The sequence below is a fragment of the Phocoena phocoena genome, chromosome 6 (genome assembly GCF_963924675.1).
Source record: "Phocoena phocoena chromosome 6, mPhoPho1.1, whole genome shotgun sequence".
Lineage (NCBI taxonomy): Eukaryota > Metazoa > Chordata > Mammalia > Artiodactyla > Phocoenidae > Phocoena > Phocoena phocoena.
In genome coordinates this window covers 47,388,140-47,413,017 of record NC_089224.1, presented here as the reverse complement: position 1 = coordinate 47,413,017, position 24,878 = coordinate 47,388,140, and the positions used below count along the sequence as shown (strand labels likewise).

Genomic DNA, 24,878 nt, shown 5'->3' with positions numbered 1-24,878 from the left:
CTTCGCAGGAGGCAGGGCCCAAAGGAAGAAAGCGCAGGCTCCAACAACTGCGAGGGCCCCTCAAGCTTTTTCCCTACGGGCAGCCTGAGATGGCGGCGGCCCCTCCATTGCCACCGCCTGATCCTCTCTCGTCCGGAACCATTTCGCCTCAAAAGGCCTCAAATGCCTCAAATGGCCTGAGGCTCTAAAGTTTCAGGGAAACAGAGCCTCTACCGGTTGTACGGCACAGCGGCCTAAGCGAAGTCACCACAAAACAAGCGTCCCGCGCCTCCAGAAGAACGGTTTGCGCCGGCGCTGCCCGGCTTCCGGAGGAGGAGGGGCTTCTTTAGAGGCGGTAGACACTCCCGCCATGCAATGCACCCTTGCCTCGGTCTTTTCCGGTTAAGACCAGCCGAGAGCATACAACACCCACAAGGCAATGCGGGACTGGCGAAGTTCCTTGTGATTGCAGGGTTTTGCTGGCGTTTTGCGGCTTCGCGTTTTCTGATCCTTTTTTTCTTATCTTTGTAGTCCCTTTTCTCGTATATGCCTATTACGTCAGATAAAAACCATAAGCTGTTCACTGTAGTAGAAAAGCATTGGATTTCCTCAGCTGTTCTCACTACATGTGTAACCCTGAGCAAGTCGCGTAACTTCTGAGCCTGGGATCTACTATTAGTAAAATCTTGTTTGCCCTCAAGTGATGAATGTTCCTTTCATCTCCTTGCTCTAAGAAATCTGGCTCTCCCCTACGCATATACCTTTCCCCTGCAGCCCTGTCAATTGATGACTGCTTTCTCCTGCACATGCCATATACAGCAGAACCTGGAAATGGGGTGGATAGCCTACTTATTTCTCATTGACACTTTACGCAATTATTGCCACACTAAAACCACCAGCTCATTTGATAAGTATGCTATCACCCACAAGTCTTCCTTGTGGAGGTCAAGTGTAAGATCTCCAGGTTGCTGGACCTCATTCTGAGATTTAGCCCTTAACTCTCTGTCTCTCCCAACATTACTCCTGGAATAATTTTTGATGATTTCAATATCCATGTAGGTAATCTTTCCAATGCCCTGGCCTCTCAGTTCCTCGAACTCTTCTCAGCACCCTGGCCGCTTTCTGTCTTTGCCAGATTTATCTGGCAGAATCCAAATGGCTATTATATCAATTCTCTGCCTACTCCGTACCTGCAGCTTAGCAGCTAAATGCAATTATGATGCCTGGCATTACCCAAAATTCATGACAACTGAAGTAGACTCTTAGGCCTGCCCTCTCCACCCTACTATTTCCCCCCAATCTCACTCTCCATACAATTACATGTATATTCTTCCCTCCTTTAAACTTCCAATACCCACTTCTTCCTCCTCACTCTCAACGATGTCCTTTGTTCTTAATTGATAGATGCTTCCAAAAAAGAACCTCCACCAACAGTTTACCAACCTGCCTATATCTTTGCCCATATAGTCTTCCTTGTCTTTCGTTAATCGGGGTGAATCAGGGTGTGCCTACCTAAGACCAGTCCTCTCACACATTCGATGGACTGTATTCCCTTTCTCACACACAAGGAGTTTGCTCCAGCATTTGTCCTCTACTCTCTCCTGCAGCATCATCAGTTCTTCCCATCAGTATATAAACATGAGGTAATATCTTCCATCATTAAAAAAAAAAATCCTTTGACCCCAATGCCTTTCTAGCTATGAGTCCATTTCTCTTCATAGCAAAACTTCTCCAAAAAGTTATCTATATCCACCTTACTGCTAGTGATAACTTTCCAAAGCCACTTGAATCAATTAGCATTCTTTGGTTGCAAGCAGCAAAACTGACTCTGAAGGAGTTTTATCGGATGGTCCTGAATAGCATCAATAAAGAACGGAAAGGCCAGATAATAAGGCTCAGGAAACAGCAGGCCCATGTGCCACTCCACTCAAGATTTATACCCCAGGCACTCCAATTTACTTTTTAAAAATAGCTTAATGTATAAGTGAACATCATCATAACTATCACCCAGAACAAGAAATAAAAGTTCTCCATCCATTCCAGAAACCTCTCTTTTCCCGAAAGATAACCACCATCCTCACTTTTATAATATTAACTTCCGGGACTTCCCTGGTGGCACAGTGGTTAAGAATCTGCCTGTCAATGAAGGGGACACGGGTTTGATCCCTGGTCCAGGAAGATCCCACATGCCGCAGAGCAACGAAGCCCGTGCGCCACAACTACTGAGCCTGAGCTCTAGAGCCTGCAAGCCACAACTACTGAGCCCACGCGCCACAACTACTGAAGCCTGCACGTCACAACTACTGAAGCCCATGCACCTAGAGCTCATGCTCGGCAACAAATGAAGTCACCGCAATGAGAAGCCCGCACGCTGCAATGAAGAGTAGCCCTTACTCACTGCAGCTAGAGAAAGCCCATGCACAGCAATGAAGACCCAACACAGCCAAAAATAAATAAATAAATAAATTTATATTTAAAAGATAATAATAACAACTTCCTTGCATTGTCTTGTAGTTCGACCACCCAAGTATACTTCCCTAGACACTATAGTTTAGTCTTGCTTTTGCTTTTTTTTTTTTTTGGTCTTGCCTCTTTTTTTTTTTTTTTTAGTCTTTCCTGGGTTGGTTGGTTTGTTTTAAGTTTTTATTGGAGTATAGTTGATTTACAATGTTGTGATAGTTTCAGGTGTACAGCAAAGTGATTCCATTATACACATACATGTAGCCATTTTTTTTAAAATTCTTCTCTCATTTAGGCCATTACAGAGTATTGATTAGGGTTCCCTGTGCTGTACAACAGGTTCTTATTAGTTATCTATTTTATATATAGTAGTGTCTATATGTCAATCCCAATCCCCCAATTTAGCCCTCCCCACAACCCCTGGTAACCATAAGTTTTCTACATCCGTGATTCTACTTCTGTTTTGTAAATAAGTGCATTTGTACCCTTCTTTTTAGATACCACATATAAGCGATGTCATATGATATTTGTCTTTCTGTGTCTGACTTACTTCACTCAGTATGACAATCTCTAGGTCCATCCATGTTGCTGCAAAAGGCATTATTTTGTTCTTTTTTATGGCTGAGTAATATTCCATTGTATATATGTACCATATCTTTTTTTTTTAATTTTATTTATTTATTTATTTATTTTTGGTTACGTTGGGTCCCAATTGCTGCACATGGTCTATTCTTTAGTTGTGATGAGCGGGGGCTACTCTCTGTTACAGTGTGCGGGCTCCTCACTGCAGTGGCTTCTCCCATTGTGGAGCACAGGCTCCAGGTGCATGGGCCTCAGCAGTTGGGGCACGCGGGATCTAGAGCACAGGCTCAGTAGACGTGGCACATAGGCCCAGCCGCTCCGCGGCATGTGGGATCCTCCCAGACCAGGGCTCGAACCCGTGTCCCCTGCATTGGCAGGCGGACTCCCAACCACTGCACCACCAGGGAAGCCCCAAGTACCATATTTTCTTTATCCATTCCTCTGTTGATGGACATTTAGGTTGCTTCCATGTCCTGGCTACTGTAAATAGTGTTGCAATAAACATTGGAGTGCATGTATCTTTTTGTTTGTTTTTAATAATATAATTTAATTACACATTTTTCTCATTCCCCCTCCCCTTTTTCTTACAATTAATCTGTTGAAGAACCAGGGCTATTTGACCTGAATAATATCCCCTAGTCTGGGTTTCACTGATTGCATCCTCATGGTACAGTTCAACATGTTCCACTGTCCCTGTCCTCTGTACTTTGTTCAAATTGGCACCTGGATCCAGAGGATTGATTGGACTCATGTATGATCACTTTGGCAAGATTAGATGATGGTTGGTATATGCTTTTTCATCAGGAAATATGTAATATCTCTGTTTATGCCATTGACAAGCAATAATGCTAAGTGCTTAGATCCATTATTCACAGGTGATTGCAAAATGTTGAAATTCTCATTTGTCATTTGTTATGGGCTGAATGTTTGTGTCCCCCCCGCCAAATTCATATGTTGAAACCCTATTGCTCAATGTGATGGTATTAGAAGGTTGGGTCTTTGGGAGGTAATTAGGATTAGATGCAGTCATAAGGGTGAAGCCCTCATACATAGAACTGTAAGAGTCACAAGAGGGTTTGCTTCCTCTCTCTGCTCTTTTCACCATGTGATGATACAAAGAGAAGTCGACTCTCTGCAACCCAGAAGGGGGCCCTCACCAAAACCTGACTCTGCCGGCACCCTGATCTCAGACTTCCAGCCTCCAGAACTGTGAGAAATAAATGTTTGTTGTTTAAACCACTCAGTCTAAGGTAATTGGTTATAGCAGTCCTAACTGACTAAGATATCATGTCTTTTTCATTTGTCAGAAGGAATACTTTTATGAGAGAGGTTTTCCCTCATTTACTATTTGTTTACCTAGTGATGAAGACATAAAGAAGGATAAATTCTTTTTTAATTTTTTTTGCCACACCATGTGCGGCTTGCAGGATCCTAGTTCCTGGAACCTGCACCCCCTGCAGTGGAAGTACAGAGTCCTAACCACTGGACCGCCAGGGAATTCCCAAGAAGGATAAATTCTTGATTCTTTCATTTTATTTTTTTTTTAAACTGTACCTCCAGCCCTAATCTTTTCTTTTTTTATATATTTATTTATTTATTTGGTTGCATCAGGTCTTAGTTGCAGCAGGTGGACTCCTTAGTTGCAGCTCGAGGGCCCCTTAGTTGTGGCATGCAAACCCTTAGTTGCAGCATGCAAACTCTTAGTTGTGGCATGTATGTGGGATCTAGTTCCCGGACCAAGGAATGAACACGGGCCCCCTGCATTGGGAGTGTGGAGTCTTAACCACTGTACCACCAGGGAAGTCCCGATTCTTTCATTTTATTTACCAGTTTTCAAGATAATAATTGGTTTGCTATCATCCCCTGAAAGTGACCAATTAGGTTGTTTATATAGATAGATAGATAGAGATATATTTAGATTTTGATGGGGTTCATATTTGATGGGGTTCAATCTATTGCAATTATTATCCTTATTGAAGTTCAGACTGTCCCATCTTTAGTTAATTGGAACCTCTTCCAATTAATGGAACCAATTAATGGAAACTCTCCCAATAAATCAGCTTCTTTTCTATCTGAAATAGCAAGAAGTTCAAGGCTCATTTTGTACATTTCCTGCCTCACACCTGGAATCAGCCATTTCTCCAAGAAGCACTGATTTCTTTTAGTGGGAAAAGGTATTACAATACCTCTTTCTGACAAATGAAAAAGAATTACAATCTGGACACTGGGGTGCTCCTCAATACTGGTTTGGCAATTGTTTCTACAATTTATTTAACTAATATTTATTTAATGTTGTTCTGTGCCAGGCATTGCTCTAAGATTTTATAAATGTTTATTTATTCTTCATAACAAACCTACTATTATCCTTATTTTACAGATGAGGAAATTGAGGTACAGAGAAACTAAGTTATTTGTTTAAAGTAACATAACTAGAAAGTAGAAGAGCCAAGATTGGAATCCAGAGTCTGAGCCTTTACCCATCATGATATGCTTCCTCCCAAGTGACCTGTTTTTTAGTCATATGCCTACCCCCTAGGCCAGGGGAAAGCAAAAAGACCTTGACTAGCAGATGCACTGAGACCACACCCCCCAAAAAAACATAAAGGTGCTGTTACCAGAAGAAACGGGAACGAATCCTGGGAGGAAAAAAGAAGTCCACTATATCAGTGTTTAAAAAAAACACTCTGATTCAAGATTATAAGCCCATTTTTATTATAGGCATTTCAAAGATTAAACTTTGAAGAATTATATAAAATAATATATGATGCAGAACAAGACTATTTTACAGAAGTTTGGGTCAATCAGAGTTTCATTACAATTAAGACCAAGTAGCCAGAAAAGAGATTAACTCACAATAGATTAATCCCCAAAGCCACAGGAATAAACACATGAGCAAACATGAAATTTAATGTGACACAAACTGTGTATTCAGCAAAAGGAGATTTTTCTTATTAGTTATTCAACATTTTGCCCTGAGAAGGCTGAGGGCCATTGGCATGTGAATGACTTGGTCCATCTTCCTCTTCCAAAGCTATAATATCTGGAATTTCATCAGCCTCAGATGTCAAGTCTGTGACACTGAAATCTAGTACCTGTAAAAGAAGAATCTTGGATATTAAAACAAACACTAATGAAGTGAGTTGTCAAGTCCAGGTGAGCTCTTAGAAACATAAATTACTTCATGTGCATGAACCTTACTTTGTCCATAACTACGCTGTCTTCGATATGTTTATAGTCTTATTTCCACAATTCACTCATATTATAAAAGCACTAAGGAAACTTCTCTTTAAAAGGAAACCAACTAGTGGTAGAACGAATTAAATGAAAGCTTTTGAAAATACAAGCTATAAAGCATTTCTGGTTATTCATCTGTCTATTTATCTATTATTCTCTTAAAACCAATAATACTCCTCTTTTCCATAAGTTTGATTTTCCAATCCTATAAACCCTTTGGGAAGTGTCTAGGAACTAAGGAAGCAAAAAGGTCTTTGAATAGTTGAAAGAGCCATCACAAAGCCCTAGCTCTTCTCTGCATAGGAAAGGCTTTTAGGGATAAGAAGTTCTATTAACTGTTACTTCGCATACCATTTTGATAAGCCAAGTAATATTTCTTAACCAACAGAAGATTAGAAGCAGAAAATTAGTAAGGTATAACAAGTTACTAAAGGCTAAATCTTGATAGCAGAGGAAAAAATTAGCTGATTACCTGGCAGAGGCAAAAAAACTAACAGTAACAACAACAAAAATATCCATCAAAAAATAGACAGAAGGGAAAATGAGGAATTATTGTCTAATGGGTTTATGCTTGGGATGATAATAAAGTTCTGGAAATGGATAGTGGTGATGGCTGCACACTATAAATGTATGCTTAAGAATATGGCTGAAATGGTACCCTGGATGCTATGTATATTTGACCACAATTTTTAAGAACAGTTAAAAAACAAAACAAAACAAAACACGAAGCGAGAATCTTGCTTTTTCTTGGGCCCCTTACCTGGCTGTTTGTGGCCGTTACTGCACTTTTCCGTAAGAACTCAGGTGCTCAGAGGACTGTCTGGTCTGAGGTAAACACTTCCACTATTTATTCCTGAGCTTTCTATTTGGGGAGATCAAACTACATTCTAGATCTTCATGAATGTTCACTTTTCAAAGATTATACCCAGTCTGACATCCACAAAAACCAACACTGCTTATATAAATTGATTCAGGGCATTACCCAGGCAAGTCAACTTTCGCAATTTTAGCCTTTTTAAGTTAAAAGATGTACCTTGCTTAGCTCTCTGTTCTGATCTATTTCTATTAAATGTATATTTTAACATCCATTATCACTCTGTTTTTAATAAATGTAAAATAGAACAGGAAGCTATAACACAAGAAGATATAGAGAGAGGGATTTTCTGGACCCCAAATAAGGAAGCAAGCAGCAGTTCTCTCCTATCAGTGGCTAGATTGCTAGAATGGAAAAAATAAGCACTTTGACATCAGTAAGACATTGGACTAAATCCCCACTCTTCTACTTACCTCTTTTCAACCTCAGTTTCCTCACCTGTCAAGTGAGGAAAATACCAAATTGATTGCATTGCAAATGAGGAGGAAAGATAGTATACGCCTAGCTTGTAAAAGGTGCTCAATAAATTTCATTCTCTTCAGTTTCTTAAGTACCACCCTCTTACACACACAAACCTCCAAAGTCGCCTGTAGATCAGGTAACTACTGGCCTTAAGTAGAGTTCTTTGCAGAAGACTGGAGATTCCACACTTAGGATTTAGGAAAAAAAGCCTCACCACCATCAAAAAAGTAGCTCTAGTCCTTGAGATGATTTAGGAGAGCCATATGAATAATTCATCTTCCATATATCCAGAATGAATCAGAGTATATAATTTTCATTATTCAGGACCATCACCAAATCCTATTTGGGGGGCTGGGAAGGAAATAGGGGAGGGTGGAGCAGCTAAGAAATAGCCACAGTCTATCAAGTTTCCATGGCGAGTTTAATTTAAAATGTAGTGGTTGAGCCTGACCATCTTCATGGGGTTTTTAGAAATGTGGCACAAGAGAAATCACTTCACAGATTTATAAGATAAATTCCTTTTCCATTGACATGAACAACAATAGTTTGGACCATCAAAGAAAGAGTGTAAGGAGTCTCTTGCTGAGAATGCCCATCAGGCATTCTGAGGCCAAACTCAGAATCACATGCTTGCTGAAATAACCATAGTCCCTCCCTGCAAGGACATTCTTTTCAAGAAAACCAAGTGACCATGCCAGGGTTCCAGGGAGTTGCATAATTTTTGCAGGTTGTTCACCATACAACCATAAGGGGGCACCACTCATTCATAAACTTCACTGATTCCTGTATTTATTATGACAATTTTCCAGAAGGTGGCACTACAAGTGTTGAGGATAAGGTGCCATTTTCTAATTTGCATAAAACTCCCAGAAGAAAACATAGGCAATACACACTCCTTGACATTAGTCTCAGTAATATATATATTTTTTATCTGTCTCCTCAGGCAAGGACAACAAAAGCAAAAATAAACAAATGGGACCAAATCAAACTAAAAAGCTTCTGCACAGTGAAGGAAACCTTCAACAAAATGAAAAGGCAACCTGCTGAATGGGAGAAGATACTTACAAATGATATGTCCCATAAGGGGTTAATATCCAAAATACAGGAAAAACTCATACAGTAACTCAATATCAAAAAGCCAAAAATCCAATTAAGAAATGGGCAGAGGCCCTGAATTGGCATTTTCCCAAAGACATATAGATGGCCAACAGGTATAGGAAAAAGTGCTCAACATCATTAACCATCAGAGAAATGCAAATCAAAACCACAATGAGAGAGCTTCTCTGCTGGCACAGTGGTTAAGAATCTGCCTGTCAATGCAGGGGACACGGCTTCGAGCCCTGGTCTGGGAAGATCCCACATGCCACAGAGCAACTAAGCCCGTGCGCCACAACTACTGAGCCTGTGCTCTAGAGTCCACGAGCCACAACTACTGAGCCAGTGTGCCACAACTACTGAAGCCCACATGCCTAGAGCCTGTGCTCTGCAACAGAGAAGCCACCAAAATGAGAAGCCTGCGCACTGCAAGGGGAAGAGTAGCCCCTGCTCACTGCAATTAGAGAAAGCCCGCTGGCAGCAACGAAGGCCCAGTGCAGCCAAAAATAAAATAAATTAAAAAGAAATAAATTTATTTAAAAAAAAACCACAATGAGGTATTACCTCACACCTGTCAGAATAGTTATCATCAAAAAGACAAAAAATAACAAGTGTTGGCAAGGATGTGAAGAAAAGGGACCCTTCATGCCCTGTTGAGGAGAATGTAAACTGGTGCAGCCACTATGGAGAACAGTATGGAGATTACTCAAAAAATTAACAATTAGGGACTCTCCTCATGGTCCAGTGGTTAAGACTCCTTGCTCCCAAAGCAGGGGCCTGGGTTCGATCCCTAGTCAGGGAACTAGATCCTACATGCCACAACTAAAAAGATCCCACATGCTGCAAGGAAGATCCCGCCTGCCGCAACTAAGACCCAACATGGCCAAATAAATAAATAAATATATATTTTTTAAAATTAACAATTGAACTATCATACATCCTGAAATTCCACCTCTGGGTATTTATCTGAATAAAACGAAAATATATATGCATCCCAATGTTCATAGCAGCATTATTTACAATAGCCAAGATATGGAAGCGACCTAAGTGCCCATCAACAGATGAATGGATAGACACACACACACACACACAATGGAATATTAGCCATAAAAAAAAAGTATGAAATCTTGCCATCTGCAACAACATGGATAGACCTGGAGGGTATTATGCTAAGTGAAGTAAGTCAGACAGAGAAAGACAAATACTGCATGATATCACTTATATGTAGAATCTATAAAATAAATGAACAAATGTAACAAAACAGAAACAGACTCACAGATAAAGAGAACAAACTAGTGGTTGCCAGAGGGGAGAGGGATGAAGGGGATTAAGAGGTACAAACTAGCAGTTATAAAATAAATAAGTCACAGGGATATAATGTACATCACAGGGAATATAGTCAATGTTTTATAATAACTTTGTATGGTGTGTAATGTACGAAAACTTCGAATCACTATGTTGTACACCTGAAACTAATATTGTAAACTATACTTCAATACAAAATTTTTTAAATTAAGCTAAATTAGAGTAGGTCTTTCTAAAATGACATTTTATGGAGTCTACACCAAGGGTCTTGTTAAATTGTTTTTATTATTATTATTTTTTGACCACATTGCGTGGCTTGTGGGATCTTAGCTCCCCGACCAGGCTCAGCAGTGAAAGTGCAGAGTCCTAACCACTGGACCACCAGGGAATTCCCAAGGGTCTTGTTAACTCAAGTAAATTAAGAGTAGCTCTTTTTTTTTAATTTATTAATTAATTTATTTATTTTGGTTGCATCAGGTCTTAGTTGTGGCAGGCAGGCTCCTTAGTTGCAGCATGTGGGCTCCTTAGTTGCAGCAAGTGGGATCCTTAGTTGCGGCATGCAAGTTGCGCCATGCATGTGGGATCTAGTTCCCTGGCCAGGGATCAAACCCAGGCCCCCTGCCTTGGGAGTGCAGAGTCTTAACCACCAGGGAAGTCGTGCAGCTCTTTTTAAAGCAAGACATTTTATGGAGCCCACACCAGATTTCTTGTTTGGAAAGAGTAGGACTGTTGGTAACCCTAGTCCTATCTTTGTTTCAGATTAAAATCATTTGTTTCCTGTTTCCTTCATTTCTGAAAGTATGATCGTTGGACCACCTGCATTAGAATCACCTAAGATGTCTTTTTTTTTTTTTTTTTTTAAGCAATGCTCTTTTAAAGTGCAGACGCCTGGTACTACCTCCAGACCTACCAACCAGATTCTGTAGGGGTGGAACCCAGGAATCCGCATTTCAAGTGTCCCCAGTTGATAATCCCTGGCATAGACAAAGAGGGCAGAGGAAGGCTCACTGACAGACAGCATGGTTTTATCCATGCTGAGAGCTCACTAGGGCCATTTCATACAAGGGAGTCAGTCTGATAGATACATTAGCTACCTCCTTACTGAATTGTCCTGTGCTCTAACCTGAGTAGACAACAAAAAGGGACAAGTGCTTGATTCATACTGTTCAACATCTACTCCTATTAACGCTAAGTTATAATTTAAATGGGTGGCTAGAAAAAAATAAAGAAAAAAAATGGTCGGCTAGAATCAAAAAGTCAGATAACAGGTGTAGGCGAGGATATGGAGAAATCAAAACCCTCATGTACTACTGGTGGGAAAGTAAGATGGTGCAGCCACTTCGGAAAACAGTCTGGCAGTTCCTCAAACAATTAAACATAGAGTGACCATATGACCCACTAGTAATTCTACTCCTAGGTATATACCCAAGAGAAATGAAAAGATAATTTACATGGTAACTATTTCTTCATCACTGACATTTACACAAAAGCACCATTTAAACTATTCATTACTCTTGTAAAATATCAATTAACAACACTATCTACTACCTTCCTCACTTTCTTAAATTCTAGAAAACATTTTTTTCAGTGTTAGCCAAAAAACACAGATATTATGATATGGCTCTCATATCGTTAATATGGCTCTCTCAAACAGCACTTTCATAAAATCTGTACCAAACTAAACAACCTAGGTCTATTCTACAAGACAAGGCTCCTCTGTGAGACTTAAAACCTTTCATTATATTATATCCCATTTCTCTCTAATCTGTAGGCCCAGTTTAAGCAAGTTAAGCACGGAGGAGAAATCCCAGGCAATTGTCTCCCCTCCCCCAAACACTGTGCTTTCACACTGCCACCCTATCATTTCACTTAGCCATCTTCCTGACAATCTTAACAACTAAAGATGCGTTGTGTTAATCGGCAATCTCACCTGTCAAATTCAACAGGGCCATGGGCTGCCTGCCTCTTACTACCTTATCATCAATTGGGGGTGTGATATTCCTAGTCTGCCTTTTCCACTTGAGCACCCGGCCTCTGCTCAGCAACCCCTGGATAGTGAACAAGAAGGCCTCAACCCCAACCAGCCCTAAAAATATGACCTGAACCTATCCCAGTAAGGGTCCAGTTGACACAATTTCTTCTAGCAATCGGTAACTTCTCAAACATGAGGGAATGGCATCAGAATCTCAAAAGGTAAGCAAGGGGAACAGGAAAGATACCATAAAACATCTTTCTTTGGCCTAAGTTGACCTCAAGCGTGATATGACTTCTTATTCTTCTCCTTCTCTGCGAATAGTCCGATACTATTTCCTTTCCAGTTTCTCCATCTTTCAGATGAAGTAGGCTGCTACAGGATAGCCTGGGAACTTAGACATCCAACAGTGGAATTATCCAGCATCTTTTCCTTACTAAATAGCAACTGTGAAAATATGATAGGATATCCTACATTATAGGATATCTTTGGGGAAGGTGGACACTTAGAGCATGAAGGTATTGCCCTTTGAGATACAAGCAACAAATACCTTGGTTTATAAGGCAGGGACATCTCACAAGACCATCACCCATGCAGGCCTCTGTGCTACGTCACTCCTGGAGCTGGATCAGGACTGAGGCCCAGCTGGCCCAGTCTCAAGTCCACGAGAGCCCAGGAAGGTCAGGCTGGCAAGAGCCCTCCTTTCCATCCCCCACCTGCTCCCCCAGGCATCATTTAGATGCCATTTATTAGATTTGTGCACAAATATCTCTCCTTCTCCTTATTCCTCCTTCCCTCACCAGTCATCTCCATGAGCTAAATGATACTCTAAAAGGGATATCTCAGGTAAACCAAATTTTAGTTTTTCCTGTTTCACTTCATTATTCTTTCAATATCTATCATGCCTTATCAAAGTGGATATATTTTCCCAATCATGATCTGATACTATATACTCACTACTCACTCTGGAACTGGCCAGTTAAAGACACTATGTGTCACTGTCCCACAGAAGGTATCCTCATGACTAGTGCAAAACAGAAAGACACCCCCATCCTCAAACACTTCACTTCCATCTGTTGAAAAACATCACTAATTTTACTTTACAGATGATAAAACTAAGGCTAAGACATTATTGGCTAATATACCATGTTCTTTTTTTTGCCCAGAACTAATTAGGAAGTTCACATTATAATTACATGCAAAGGAAAGAAGTAGGCTTGAACACTCAGGCACACTATGACAGGCTTCACGTAGCCAAATATTCAAGAACCTGCTGTAATTATAGACTGTGCTAGGCTTAGTCAGCATTTTTCCCCTCAAAGTAATTGTCCTCTTCGGGAAAAAGTTTGTTAAACTAAAACTGTCAGTTTATGCAACAATAAAACGAGGACACCACAAATTCTGAGACATGTTGACAACAAAATGAAATGCATGTAGGCACAAACTTGAGACACAAAGTCAGACAGACAAAACCAAGGGCAGTGGTATTCTTCTAGAAACTAAGGTCTCTTTATATTCTGTCTTGCTCATGAAGAACAGCTTTGAGAACAGTCTCTTTTTCATAAGCAATTCAGTAGGTACTATAACTCTTTAGAAGGGGAAACACAAAGGTTTATGTTCAGTATAAGAAAGTCTGTGTACAGCTGTAGTATATAAATTTTCCAACCATTTAGAATCAACCACAAAATACCAGCCTTGAAGTTTTGAGGCAAATGACAGCAGGATCACATCCAATTTGGACTAATAAAAAAAAATTTTTTTTAAGAGGTAGAGTCTCTAGAAAAACCAGTCACTAGGGATGGGCAGGCCAGTGCATGGACTGGTTCCACCCTGGAAGCCCATAAATTATTGACAGTCCACCGTCCCAGAAACCAGAGGTTCCTTAGCTTCAAGTATCTCAGGGAGTCCCTCCACCTGAGCTCACATGTTTACTGATTCCTGGAGCTACCTCAAGGGGAAAAAATTTACTTCTCTAACTTAGTAAGCTTTGATAAGTTTATTCACACAAGTCCATGTAAAGTTATACGCTGCTTCCTTGTTTTCATGGGGAGACAGGGGTGAAGCAGGGTAGAAAGAGGAGACAAATTTGACTGAGACTTCAGTTCTGCTGAAGGGCAGGACAGGTAGAAGCATGTAGCTCTATTTCACGAGTTCTAAGACTGGCTTTTTTGAAAAGGTTTGGCATACTGCAGCTTTGTCATGAGGAGATCCATGTTTCCTAAATAATTAACCCACATTAAGGGGATTAGAAGTCTGGACACCCTAGGTAGGAGGTAGGAAGAACCCTTTTCTACAGGGGGTCCAAAGTCTTTTTTTTCTAATTATTCTCATGTGGTCTTCTAAAGGCATCTCACCCACAACTGAGGTTAGTGATCTCTCCCAATGTGACAACATGGTACCTTAAGTCCAGCTGAGACTGGACACTGAACAATCTCATTCCTTACACGTTAGATGGCCCCTTGGCAAGAAATACTGCTATCTTTACGTGAGACTGCTGCAAAGAGTCACTGCTTCCTCTCAGCTCTGATTTCTTCTCAGCAAGGCAAAGTGGCTCCTTCTGCTAGTTTAAAAACCTGTTCTCAGGGGTCCAGTAAATGGGCAAATGAAAGGAACCACCACCACCTAATAAAATTCTTATAGGAACATTAGCTTTTAATTTGTTTAAAACCTGTTATCAAACATTCCATTTTTAACATTAGTCTTCCAATGTTATTACAAATTCCCCAACAGCCCATTTGAATTCATGTGTATTAATAACCCTGTCATGCAGGCAAAGCAGTTCCAAGAAAGCCACACTAAAAGCACATGTAACACACAGCATAAAAGTGATCTATTCTGCAGTGAATTTTATTGAATTCAAAGGGGGCATTCCTTTATGAAAAATAAAAAACTCAGGGTGCACAAGCATGCATTGTGAGACAAACCAGTGCTGAGGCCTGCTCGGACCAAACCAGAGCAGACACCAGTTCATACAACAGCCCACGTGAAGGTGTTCTTATTCAATACAAACAGACAGCAACAGTGGCAACAGAATGAGGCCATAAATGCACTGGGACATTTTGTGAGTTCTGGATAGGCTCTGAACAGTCTATCATTCTTTTCTTTCCAGCCAAGTAAACAACAGAACTCATCCGTTAAGGTAGAAACTTTAAAGCTCTTAATCCAGTTGGCAATGACTACAATAGAGGACCTTTTTTTCTCGATAGCTGCTTCCCCACTTCAGAGTTGTCTAGCAGGTTTCAACGTAAGAGGAGGTGTCATCTGGCTGGCTGCCCTGTGCGTTGCTGACAGGGACAGGTTTAACGTGTTTTGCGCTCAGGCTGCCGGGCCTCCTGGCTGTACCTTGGGCCTGAGCCGGCTGAGACTCAGCCACCTGAGGATAAAAGGGACCTACCAGCCAGTTGAGGGGTGTGTTGTTAACAAGATAATCCATCACATCATCTAAAGACTCCTTCATTTTCTGCAGCTGCCCCTTGCTGGAAGCGAGGAGGCCGTCAGACACTTCCTTAAAGGAGGCAACGTTGCGAAACACTGAGTAGATGTCACCAGCCATGACCCCCAAGTGGTTGGCCTGATCTTGGATGTTCTGTGGTAACCCTTGGATGTTGGACAGGAGGGTGTGGCATGTGGTCTGGAGCTGCTGAGTCAGGTTTCGGGCAATAGCAAGAGTACGTGACTCTATGTGCTGCAAATAAGACAAGTTTAAGAATTAGCAGTGGATCCAACAGTCCTACGTACGAATTAGTTCACTTCCAGTCAGCTGGTTGTACATCCACCGCACATGTGGATTCTTTAACTTTTTAAAATCCTCATAATAACCCTGAGTGAAGCAGTATTATTTCACATTTCATAAACATGAACATAAGCTTAGAGTTGAAATAACATGCCCCAGTTAACAGCTGGAGTGTGGATTTGAACTAGTGCCTGAGTCTTCAAAGTTCATGGTCTTAAGCTGAAGAAACCTAACAGGGGAGACCGGACAGAAGGAAAATACACTCCATATTAGTAGGGCAACTTAGATATTCTCTCCTCAAGTGAGATATGATATGAACAAACAGTTAATATTGATTTCAAGGGCAAATGCATACTAGCTTTTGGAATGCAAAAGACCACATTCTAGGGCTACAATATGCTATTTCTTCTGTCTGGAACATTCGTCCCCTTATTGCCTTTTCACCTAGTTTATTCACCCCTTAGGTCTCAGCTTACCACTCATCTCTTCCAGCAAACCATCTGACTCACCCATCCTCACTCCAAGGTTGAGTTAGTACCCTTCCTATGTAGCGTTCTCATAGCAACTATATTTATGCTATCAAAAAACCACTATGACAGTAAAGATGCCTATATTCACTTAGTCTATAGCCTACATGTAAGGGCAATGCTCGTGTTTCTCAATTAGTTGTATCCTGATAGGGACAATATGCCTATCTGTAAACTGTTAGATAAAGTTGCACATTTTTGCTTTTCGGTCACATAACAGGCAACCTATGTATACTGTATTGTTCAAACTTTTGATAAGAGTATTCTAAGAGGAATAATAAGAAACTTATTAGTAAGTTTCTAATAAGAAGTTTTAATAGTAAGAACTTCTTCAGAAGCTGTAGTGGATGACTCTGTCCCAGTTGTCTCACCTCAGCACAGTGGGATTCATCTGTATCATCATAGCCGATGCTTCTCTTCCACTCCAGCCAGGACAGGTAGAGCTTATCCTGAGCACCCTGAATTTTCTGGTTGGCATTATGCACATTCTTCCTGGCAAATTCAATCTAGAACACGTTGAAAGAAGACAAAGGAACAAACTAGTCAGACATTCTTGTTAGCCTGTTCTCAGATCCATGATGTAAATCAGCCAACATCAACTCTTACAGGAATTCTTGGTTTTTAAGGAGACAGATCCCTGATAGCATTGTTATTTGTTATCAATATGTGTAAGTCAACCAAGCAGTCATAGTACTTATTGCCTCTTGTTTAATTATTAAACCACTGTCTCCAATTTACGTCCAGTTTAACACAGGTATGGCAACTGAAATTTAATACGTGTAATATATAAAATTACAAAAGAGAAAGGAACTCAAACTTCCTCTTCCCTGTTGCCAGCCACCTACTTCCCCTTCCAAGAATAAACCGGTTTCTAAGGGCCATACAATACATACCGTTCTGTAACTTGGCAATCCTTAATGGCTACACAGTAGTCTTTTGTGATGTATCAATGTAATCAGTCCCCTATTAGTTGATGTGCATTGTTTATACACTTTTGCAATTCTGAACAAACATACTTATCTGTAAGATAGGTTTCTAGAAGGAAAGCTGCTCCAGGCATAGGTGTGTCTGTAACTTTCCTATAAGAGCCCCTTGAATCCTCTGGAAGTACAAAAACACAAGTACTCCTCTTTCTCTACACCATCGCCCACAGCATCTAACTTTGCCAGTGCCATTGGACCGAACCGGAATCAGTAATTTGACCCCTCAGAGTAAGATTAACGCCACTTCATATATTGATATTTCAGCTATTTATACTGTTTTTTTCTGCGAGTTTTCTGTATACTCTTTGCCCATTTTTCTATTGGATTGTTCATATGGTAAGATTAAAATTCTTGCATTTCATGATATGTCTACTCCCAATCCTCGAGATAAATGAACTCACTTCAGATACCTTTAAAGGAAGTTGTACTCACCAGGTTGACAGTGGAATGGAGCTGAGAAATGGTCTCTTGGCTTTTCTGCTTAGCTTCTGTAACCCTGCTGAGGGCCTGCTGGTAGGCCCATGAGCGGAGCTTGGTGGACAGGGATCCCAGTCTGATATAATAACTTGGCTTCTGAACAGGATCAAATCCTTCCACTTTTTTGGCTTCTTTTTCTGAAGTTACATAGAAGTGACCAAAAAAAAAAAAAAAAGTCCAGGATCACAGCTCTAAGTGACAAGGCCTGAACTCTAACCTGGATCTTGACTTTGTTGATTCCACTCACCCATCTAGCAGTCACGCACCCCTCTTCCCAAGATGCCTCATGTCTGCTGCTGGGCTTAGCAGCCCAGAACACATCCCTATATGTGACACATGTCACCTACACAGGTCTCTTCCCACTAGAGCTTCTTACCTGGCACACAGTGAGCACTACATCTTTAATGATTCTATACAGCAGCCCATTAAGGACAATCCATTTATAGAAAGTATTTCTCTAGGCTAATTTCTCCCGAAGTTTCAAGACTTACTACGTACAACTCAGTGTGAAACTTAAGAGTGCCTTAAGAAGGAAAACTATAGGGACAGAAAGATTAGTGGTTGCTCAGACAGTGGGGGTGGTGGGGGGATGGAGACTGACTGCCAACAGGCATGAAGGATCTTTTATCTTTGGGGGTGAGAGAAATTGTATAACTGGATTATGATGGTTATGTAACTGTAAATTTAGAATGAAAAAAGGTGAATTTTTTTGGTATATAAAAGTATATCTCAATAAAGCTGTTTAGAAAGACTGCTTTAAGATATAAAACATTGGGAGTTCCCTGGTGGCCTAGTGGTTACGATTCTAGGCTTCCACTGCCATGGCCCGGGCTCAATCCCTGGTCGGGGAACTGAGATCCCACAAGCTGCATGGCACAGACAAAAAAAAAAAAAAATGTAAAACATTATTTCAAGAAAGAAATCCAATTACCTAGTTCATCCTTGGTGAGAGGGAGGTACTGGTCTACCAGCAGCTCTGATTTGGTGAGCGCATTTTCTACTCCACTGCTCACCAGCTGCATCATCCGACTTCCTAGGACTATGTTAATGCCTCCACTGACCACGGATTTGGTCTTCTCCACACTGCCAGTCACTGTTCCTTTGGTCTTGTCCACCACCCCAGTGATTGTGTTGGTCACAGAATCCTTGGCCCCAGTCATAGTAGTCGTCACAGCATCTTTTGCCCCAGTCATAGCACCTTTGGCATTGGCCACAACCTACAGGGAAAAAGGTAGATCATTTGGCTGGTGAGAAGCATAAAAACCTAGTTAAGTTCTTAACTAAGGTAGCATAGTTGAAGAGTTAAAAAATGAATCTGGCCCTTTTACTTTCTAGTCGTAGGTCTTAGACAAGTCACTGAGAGTTGATGAACCTCAATTTCCTTATCAGGTATAAGTACCCTACTTGCCACCACTCAAGGGTTGTTGGAGGACCAAATGAGGGAAACAGATAAAAAATCTGTCAATTTGCCAAGTTTTTTTTCTTAATTAATTTATTTATTTTTAAAATTTATTTTATTTTTGGCTGCGTTGGGTCTTCGTTGCTGCACGCGGGCTTTCTCTAGTTGCGGCAAACGGGGGCTACTCTTCGTTGCAGTGCACGGGCTTCTCACTGCGGTGGCTTCTCTTGTTGCAGAGCACGGGCTCTAGCCACATGGGCTTCAGTAGTTGTGGCGCACGAGCTCAGTAGTTGTGGCGCACGGGCTTAGTTGGTCCACAGCATGTGGAATCTTCCCGGACGAGGCCTTGAACCCATGTCCCCTGCATTGGCAGGTGGATTCTTAACCACTGTGCCACCAGGAAAGCCCAAGGTTTTTTTGGTTTTTGTTTTACACTAGATGAACCTATAGTAATTAAGGCACAAGGAGTACTCTAGAGAAAATGGCATTTTCCACACTGACATGCTTATACTGAGCCCCTCATGCATGCCTATAAGTATAGATATAGGTATCATGCACACCTGGTCCTATGCACACAGCCCCAAGCCAAAACACAGGTAGAGGTGTCAGTTCCCCATCCTACTAGATGTGCTCTCAGGTACCAAGTGAGAAAAGGCTCTATTTACCACCTCTGCATTTATCCAGTACCACATGGGAATCAGTGATTTGAGAAAGCAATTTCACCTACAGAGATGAAGCCACAAATTTAATAGAGATCAGACTAAAGGTATTCTAGCCCAAAGGTGGATAGTTCATCTCTGCTTCTTAAGACAACCTGACAACAGTTCAGGAGGTAACGGAGTGATCATTACTCTTTCAAAAATATATCCAAGGTTGAGGGGACAAACAAGTATTACCTGTTTATGGTCTGCACAGCCTGTGTTAAACAGATAAAACTTAAAAATGTCAGGTGGCAAGCCTCAGCACTCTTGTCCCAAGCTCACCTGGTTTGTCGGCTGATTCAGAATAGGCAGTTTCTCCTCAATCCTGTCTAGCCCCTTACAGGCATAGGTATTGGCAACGGCAACTAGAAGAATCACAAATGATGAAAATGTTAACAGTCTGGGTAAGAGTGAATATATATCTTGAGCCTTCATTCTTACTGTAAAAAAACAGCAAAAATGTTCATTTTAATTTACCATGCAATACTTTGCCTGGTTTCTCTAGTTCAGAAAGAAGATTCTTGCCAGGTTTCTGGCAAATTTCTTCTACTGACAGGGAAATAAGGATATGGGTGTGGGAAGGGTGGGGGGAGCAGCAAGCAGAGACAGTGACAGGCCAAGCAGGATGCTGGCCAAGAAGCCTCCTATTCATCAACTGTCCCCTAAGGTTAATGCCAGGAGAAGCCAGGCTTCACCTGAACCCTCATTCAGGAAACGAGGTATATGAAAACTCTCAAAATTAGCATCTCCATGCTAGTTTAATCCTCACCTACACTTAATTCAGTAGGTGGCAGTGTACTTTGGGTTATCACCAGGAAACAGTATGCTAACAGCACCCTGGATCTCCCTAAAAAGACCCGGATTTTAGTCCAAGCTCCCCCCACCCTCCAGCAACGATCAAGCCTAGAACTACTACTATACTCATTTGGGAAGTAGCAGAGTTGGAAAACTGATCTCTAAAAGGTTTCTAATAATCCTAAAAGTCCACGACACAACCACTTGGGGGAATGATTTAAACCCTTATTCAAAAGTAGTTCATAATGTGGAGAAATTGAAGATTCCACTCCTAGGTATATACCCGAGAGAATTCAGAACATATGTGCACACAAAAACTTGGGCACAAGCGTTCACAGTAGCATTCATTATTCATAATAGGCATAAAGTAGAAGCAACCCAAACATCAGCTGATGAATAAAATATGATATATCCATGCAATAGAATATTAAATTATTCCACATTAAAAAGGAATGAAACACTGATATGACGCTACAATTTGGATGAACCTTGGAAACATTATGCTAAGTGAAAACTAGCCAGTCACAAAAGACCACATATTTTATGATTCAATTTACATTACACGTCCAGGATGTGCAAATCTATGAAGACAGAAAGTAGATTACTAGTTGCCTACGGTGGGGGGAGGGGGACGGGGAGTGACTGTGAGTGAGTATAAGTGTACAATTCACAGGCATTCACAATACAATATTGAGCAACCATTACCACGATCATTTTCAGGACTTTTTCATCACCCCAAACAGAAAGTGGTATGAGGTTTCTTTCCGGGGTGATGAAAATGTTCTAAAATTGATTATGGTGATGCCTGCACAACTCTGTGAGTATACTAAAAGCCACTGAATTGTATGCTGATGTTATTTATTTATTTTTAAAGCAGTTCACATATACCGTGTAGTCCCAAGGAAGTCAGCTATTTCAGTTCACTCACTCTTTCCCCATATGACCTCACTTGCCAACACAGAAGCATCTCCAGGGGATTTTTTTTTTGTAATAGCATAACATCTGCCATTGTTATGAAGCAGGCCTTCTATAACAATGAGGGTCACCTGGCAGTTTCTCGGGAAAGGCAGCATGTGTCTCAGGAAAGGCTGAGGATTCCTGATGCGTGCTTAAGGCATAACACTGGCATTCACCATATTCAAGCCAGCTCTCGGGCTCGCTCCTGATGAGTACATAGGACTAAATTTTGAGGGGGAAATCAAAACTCACTTTGTGGCTCTAGCTTTTGGATGATTGGCAGAGCACTCGTCACGGCCACCGAGGTGATGGTCTTCACGCCCTTCTCTGCCATCTCACACACAGACTTCAAGTAGGGATACTGACCCTTCGTATTGATGTAAGCCGAGGAGACGAGGTCATATGTGGAGCTCACCAAGGGTAGGTTGGCCACCCTTGTCACCACACTCTGCAACCAAGGAGGAGGGAGAGCTTAACTTCCAAAACACACTGGGGAGGGAAAGGAATCAAGAAACTGCTATTTATAAATCATACCGGCTGTGGTTCAACTGCAACAGATGCCATTCTTCTTCTGGAGAAAGAAATCTGCAGAAGAGAAACTTGGTTCAGGACACTGTAATGAGACTCCCAGATTCATTCTCCAACCGAAGCAAATGCTAATTTCAAGTAGAGCAAAATTCAAGTTTGGTCTGCATTTCTTCCCACCCTCTGGCTCTCAGAGCTCTCCTCTGGGCAAACTGAAAGAAGGTTTTTAAAGCTCACGTGTACAAGTCACCCACCTAAAATGTTCAATTCAATGTTTTCCCCACCAGAACATTAGAGATGCCTTTTGAAGATAAATATCTGTCCACAAGAATGCTAACCAACTTAAAACCCATGGTAAAACTAAAGAGATATTCCAAGTAGAAGACATCTTGTACAGTCAGGACGATCAAGACGGAGCACTTTGGTCGGGGGCGGTGGTTACTCCTTCTTTGTCAAAGAACTGAAACTAGTTCAGGGGACACTAAACACACGAGAAAGGAGGTGCTCCAAGTAAATGAGAAGCTTTTCCGGACGCTTTAAAATGTCAATTTAGTGTCCCCAACGACCCACAGCCACACAAAACAGCCTCACTGCTAAGAAGCAGAGCTGGAAAGTTAAGAATCCACCACTTCGGAGCCAATCAGTTCACCCTCCGGCCAAGGGTCCCACTGTTACAAGAAATGAGAACCACGCTAAAGGCGGAAATCAGACGCCAGCATCAATAGCCCGTCTGTCACTGCGTACCCCACAAAATTCTGCTTCAAGACGATTTTCTCACGCGTTTCCTTTTAAATAACGTCCTTTCGGGACGACTGGAAACTGTTACCCGCAACCAAGCCAAGAAGCTACAACCGCACTAAGGCAGCGGGCAGAAAAGCAGCCTGAATCAAGGAACAAAAGCGAGGTTGCAAAGCGCAGGCCCAGGAGACAGCCCCTTCCCAGCCGGGGCCCGGAAACCGCCACGAGGCCGCCAGCGTCCAGCCTGGAGCCCGCTGGGGGCCGAGCCGCAATGGACCGGGACCTTAGAGGTGACGCGTACCCACCGGCTGGCAGCAGCCCAGAGTCCAGGATCCAGCGGGTCCGCGTGGCGTTCACAAGGCCCGGCCCGCGGGCGCCGGGCTATATATCCCGCCCCCCCCCGCCCCCGCCCCCGCGCCCGCGCCCGCCCCCGCGCCACGTGACTGGCGGCTCCCTGACACCCGACCCCCAGAAGCCGGGCCGAGTCCCGCCACCTCCCCCAACTGCAGGGCCGCCTCCAGGGGTGGGGGTCCCTTTCGGGGTGGGCGTGGCGGGGGGGGCCCCTGACTGGGTCAGGGGTGCTGGGGTTCCCCCGACAAAAATGCGGCCGGCGCCCACACTGGATTTGTAGTTTTGCAAAAGGCAGTGGAGGAGTCGCGCGGACAGACGAACAGTAACTAACCTGTTGATTTCCACCAGTCCTCAGAATAGAATTGTCTTTAAAAATGGAAGCAGTGACGTATGGACTGTTATTTATAACAACTTCTTAAGTTTTGTGAAATTCTAAATGATGACGGACGTGTAGAGATGGCTGTTTTGCTGCTCTTTTGACTTTAAAGTCAGTTCCTCAAACATCCGTCTGATTTAAAGTTGAATCGGAATTTCCAAAACGGAATTTTTTTTGAGAATACCGTTTGTTGGTTTGTTTCAGCGAGACTTAAACCCAAATCACTCCGGGATGATAGCTGCGTATGATTACTATGCAAGATGGCATTTTTTTTTTTTAAGAAACAAATCAACGTCTGAGTCCCAGTTTCTTCTTGTGTAAAATTCAGGATTTGAACCAGATTATGTGAGCAAACAAATTGTGCAACTGCCCCACCCCGGGTAGGAGCTCTGTGGACCGCTCCCTGAGTGAGTGGCCTGGGATCTGATGACATCGCCGAGGGCCTCGGCCTCCCTGCTCCCTCTCAGGGCAGGTAAACAAGAAAGCACAGGTGGGAGGTGCGAGGGGGAACTGGCGCCGGGTCCTCGGCCTCCGGCATTGGGAGCAAGCGGAGGCAGGGAGGACGCAGGAGCCTGGCGGCGGGCTTTGTCAAGATACAGAGTTTGAACTGTGGGAAACCCTCAAAGGCATTTACCTTAATTACGTAACTAGTGTTGCATATTTAAAGCTCCAAACCGACCCATTAAAAAATGTATCCTTTATATACGACGGAAGACATCTGGAGGCCCCCAGCAAGAAAAACCAAATATTGTGTCTTTCCGCCCCGCCTACACACACCAGGTCATTCAAGACAAAATGCAGTACTACCATAAAATAACTGTTAGGAAGTCCAAAAATTCATGGGTTTTTTTCTCCCATGTTGACGTCTTCAATGCTTTAAGCAATCAAATTATTTTTTGCTCTTCTCTTTGCTCTTCTGTCTTTGTTGGTGCTCTAAGCAGATGTTTAGTGTGCCTATTAATGTCACCACCCTAATCTAAAACGACAGGAATCTGAGTGATGATGGTGAGGGGTTTTGTTTTTTTTTTTAAACTTCTCACTGTTCTGGCCTCTTATTTTGCAACAGAAGGCTCTTGCCCTTTCACCTGTAAATGCCTCCATGCTTTTACTTGTTTTAAACCTGTGAGTCACTTGCCCTCTTTAAGGATAAGCAAGCTTCCTTCTGTTTTTCTATACCTGAGAAGGAGAGGGCTCCAGAGACTAATGTTGGGGTCTAGACTTTCCAAGTCCCCAGAGGATAAAGCACACCATATTCTGCACCTGCTTTTCTTTCATCTTCATGAGTCTGGGACAACATGGAGCTAGTGGCAATAATAACACCCAAGTCCTCCAGGTGATTCTGTTGGTCTCTAA

General features: G+C 42.1%; 1 protein-coding gene across 2 annotated transcripts; it reads right to left on the bottom strand.

Moving 5' to 3' along the window:
* Positions 1 to 5,721: 5,721 nt before the first annotated feature.
* Positions 5,722 to 22,114, bottom strand: PLIN2 (perilipin 2). 2 transcript variants are annotated; one of them, XM_065879701.1, is made up of 8 exons: positions 22,070 to 22,112; positions 21,788 to 21,983; positions 20,066 to 20,148; positions 18,615 to 18,900; positions 17,639 to 17,820; positions 16,595 to 16,729; positions 15,358 to 15,648; positions 5,722 to 6,113 (listed from the first exon to the last, which is right to left on the bottom strand). In XM_065879701.1, the coding sequence occupies exons 1-8, from the start codon at positions 22,097 to 22,099 to the stop codon at positions 5,973 to 5,975; spliced, it is 1,344 nt and encodes a 447-aa protein (XP_065735773.1). In that variant the 5' UTR covers positions 22,100 to 22,112; the 3' UTR covers positions 5,722 to 5,972. The 2 variants fall into 2 exon arrangements, with proteins under 2 accessions (XP_065735773.1, XP_065735772.1); XM_065879700.1 differs by lacking the exon at positions 5,722 to 6,113 and having other exon boundaries at positions 14,793 to 15,648; positions 22,070 to 22,114.
* Between the last annotated feature and the right edge of the window lie 2,764 nt (positions 22,115 to 24,878).

Excerpts from the sequence above, each read along its gene's own strand:
- PLIN2 (XM_065879700.1), bottom strand. The coding sequence starts at position 22,099 with ATGGCATCTGTTGCAGTTGAACCACAGCCG. Across the intron at positions 16,730-17,638 it reads TCCATTCCACTGTCAACCTG|ATTGAATTTGCCAGGAAGAA; the intron begins GTGAGTACAACT and ends AACGTGTTCTAG. Across the intron at positions 15,649-16,594 it reads ATGAATCCCACTGTGCTGAG|CACATAGAGTCACGTACTCT; the intron begins GTGAGACAACTG and ends TCTTATTTGCAG.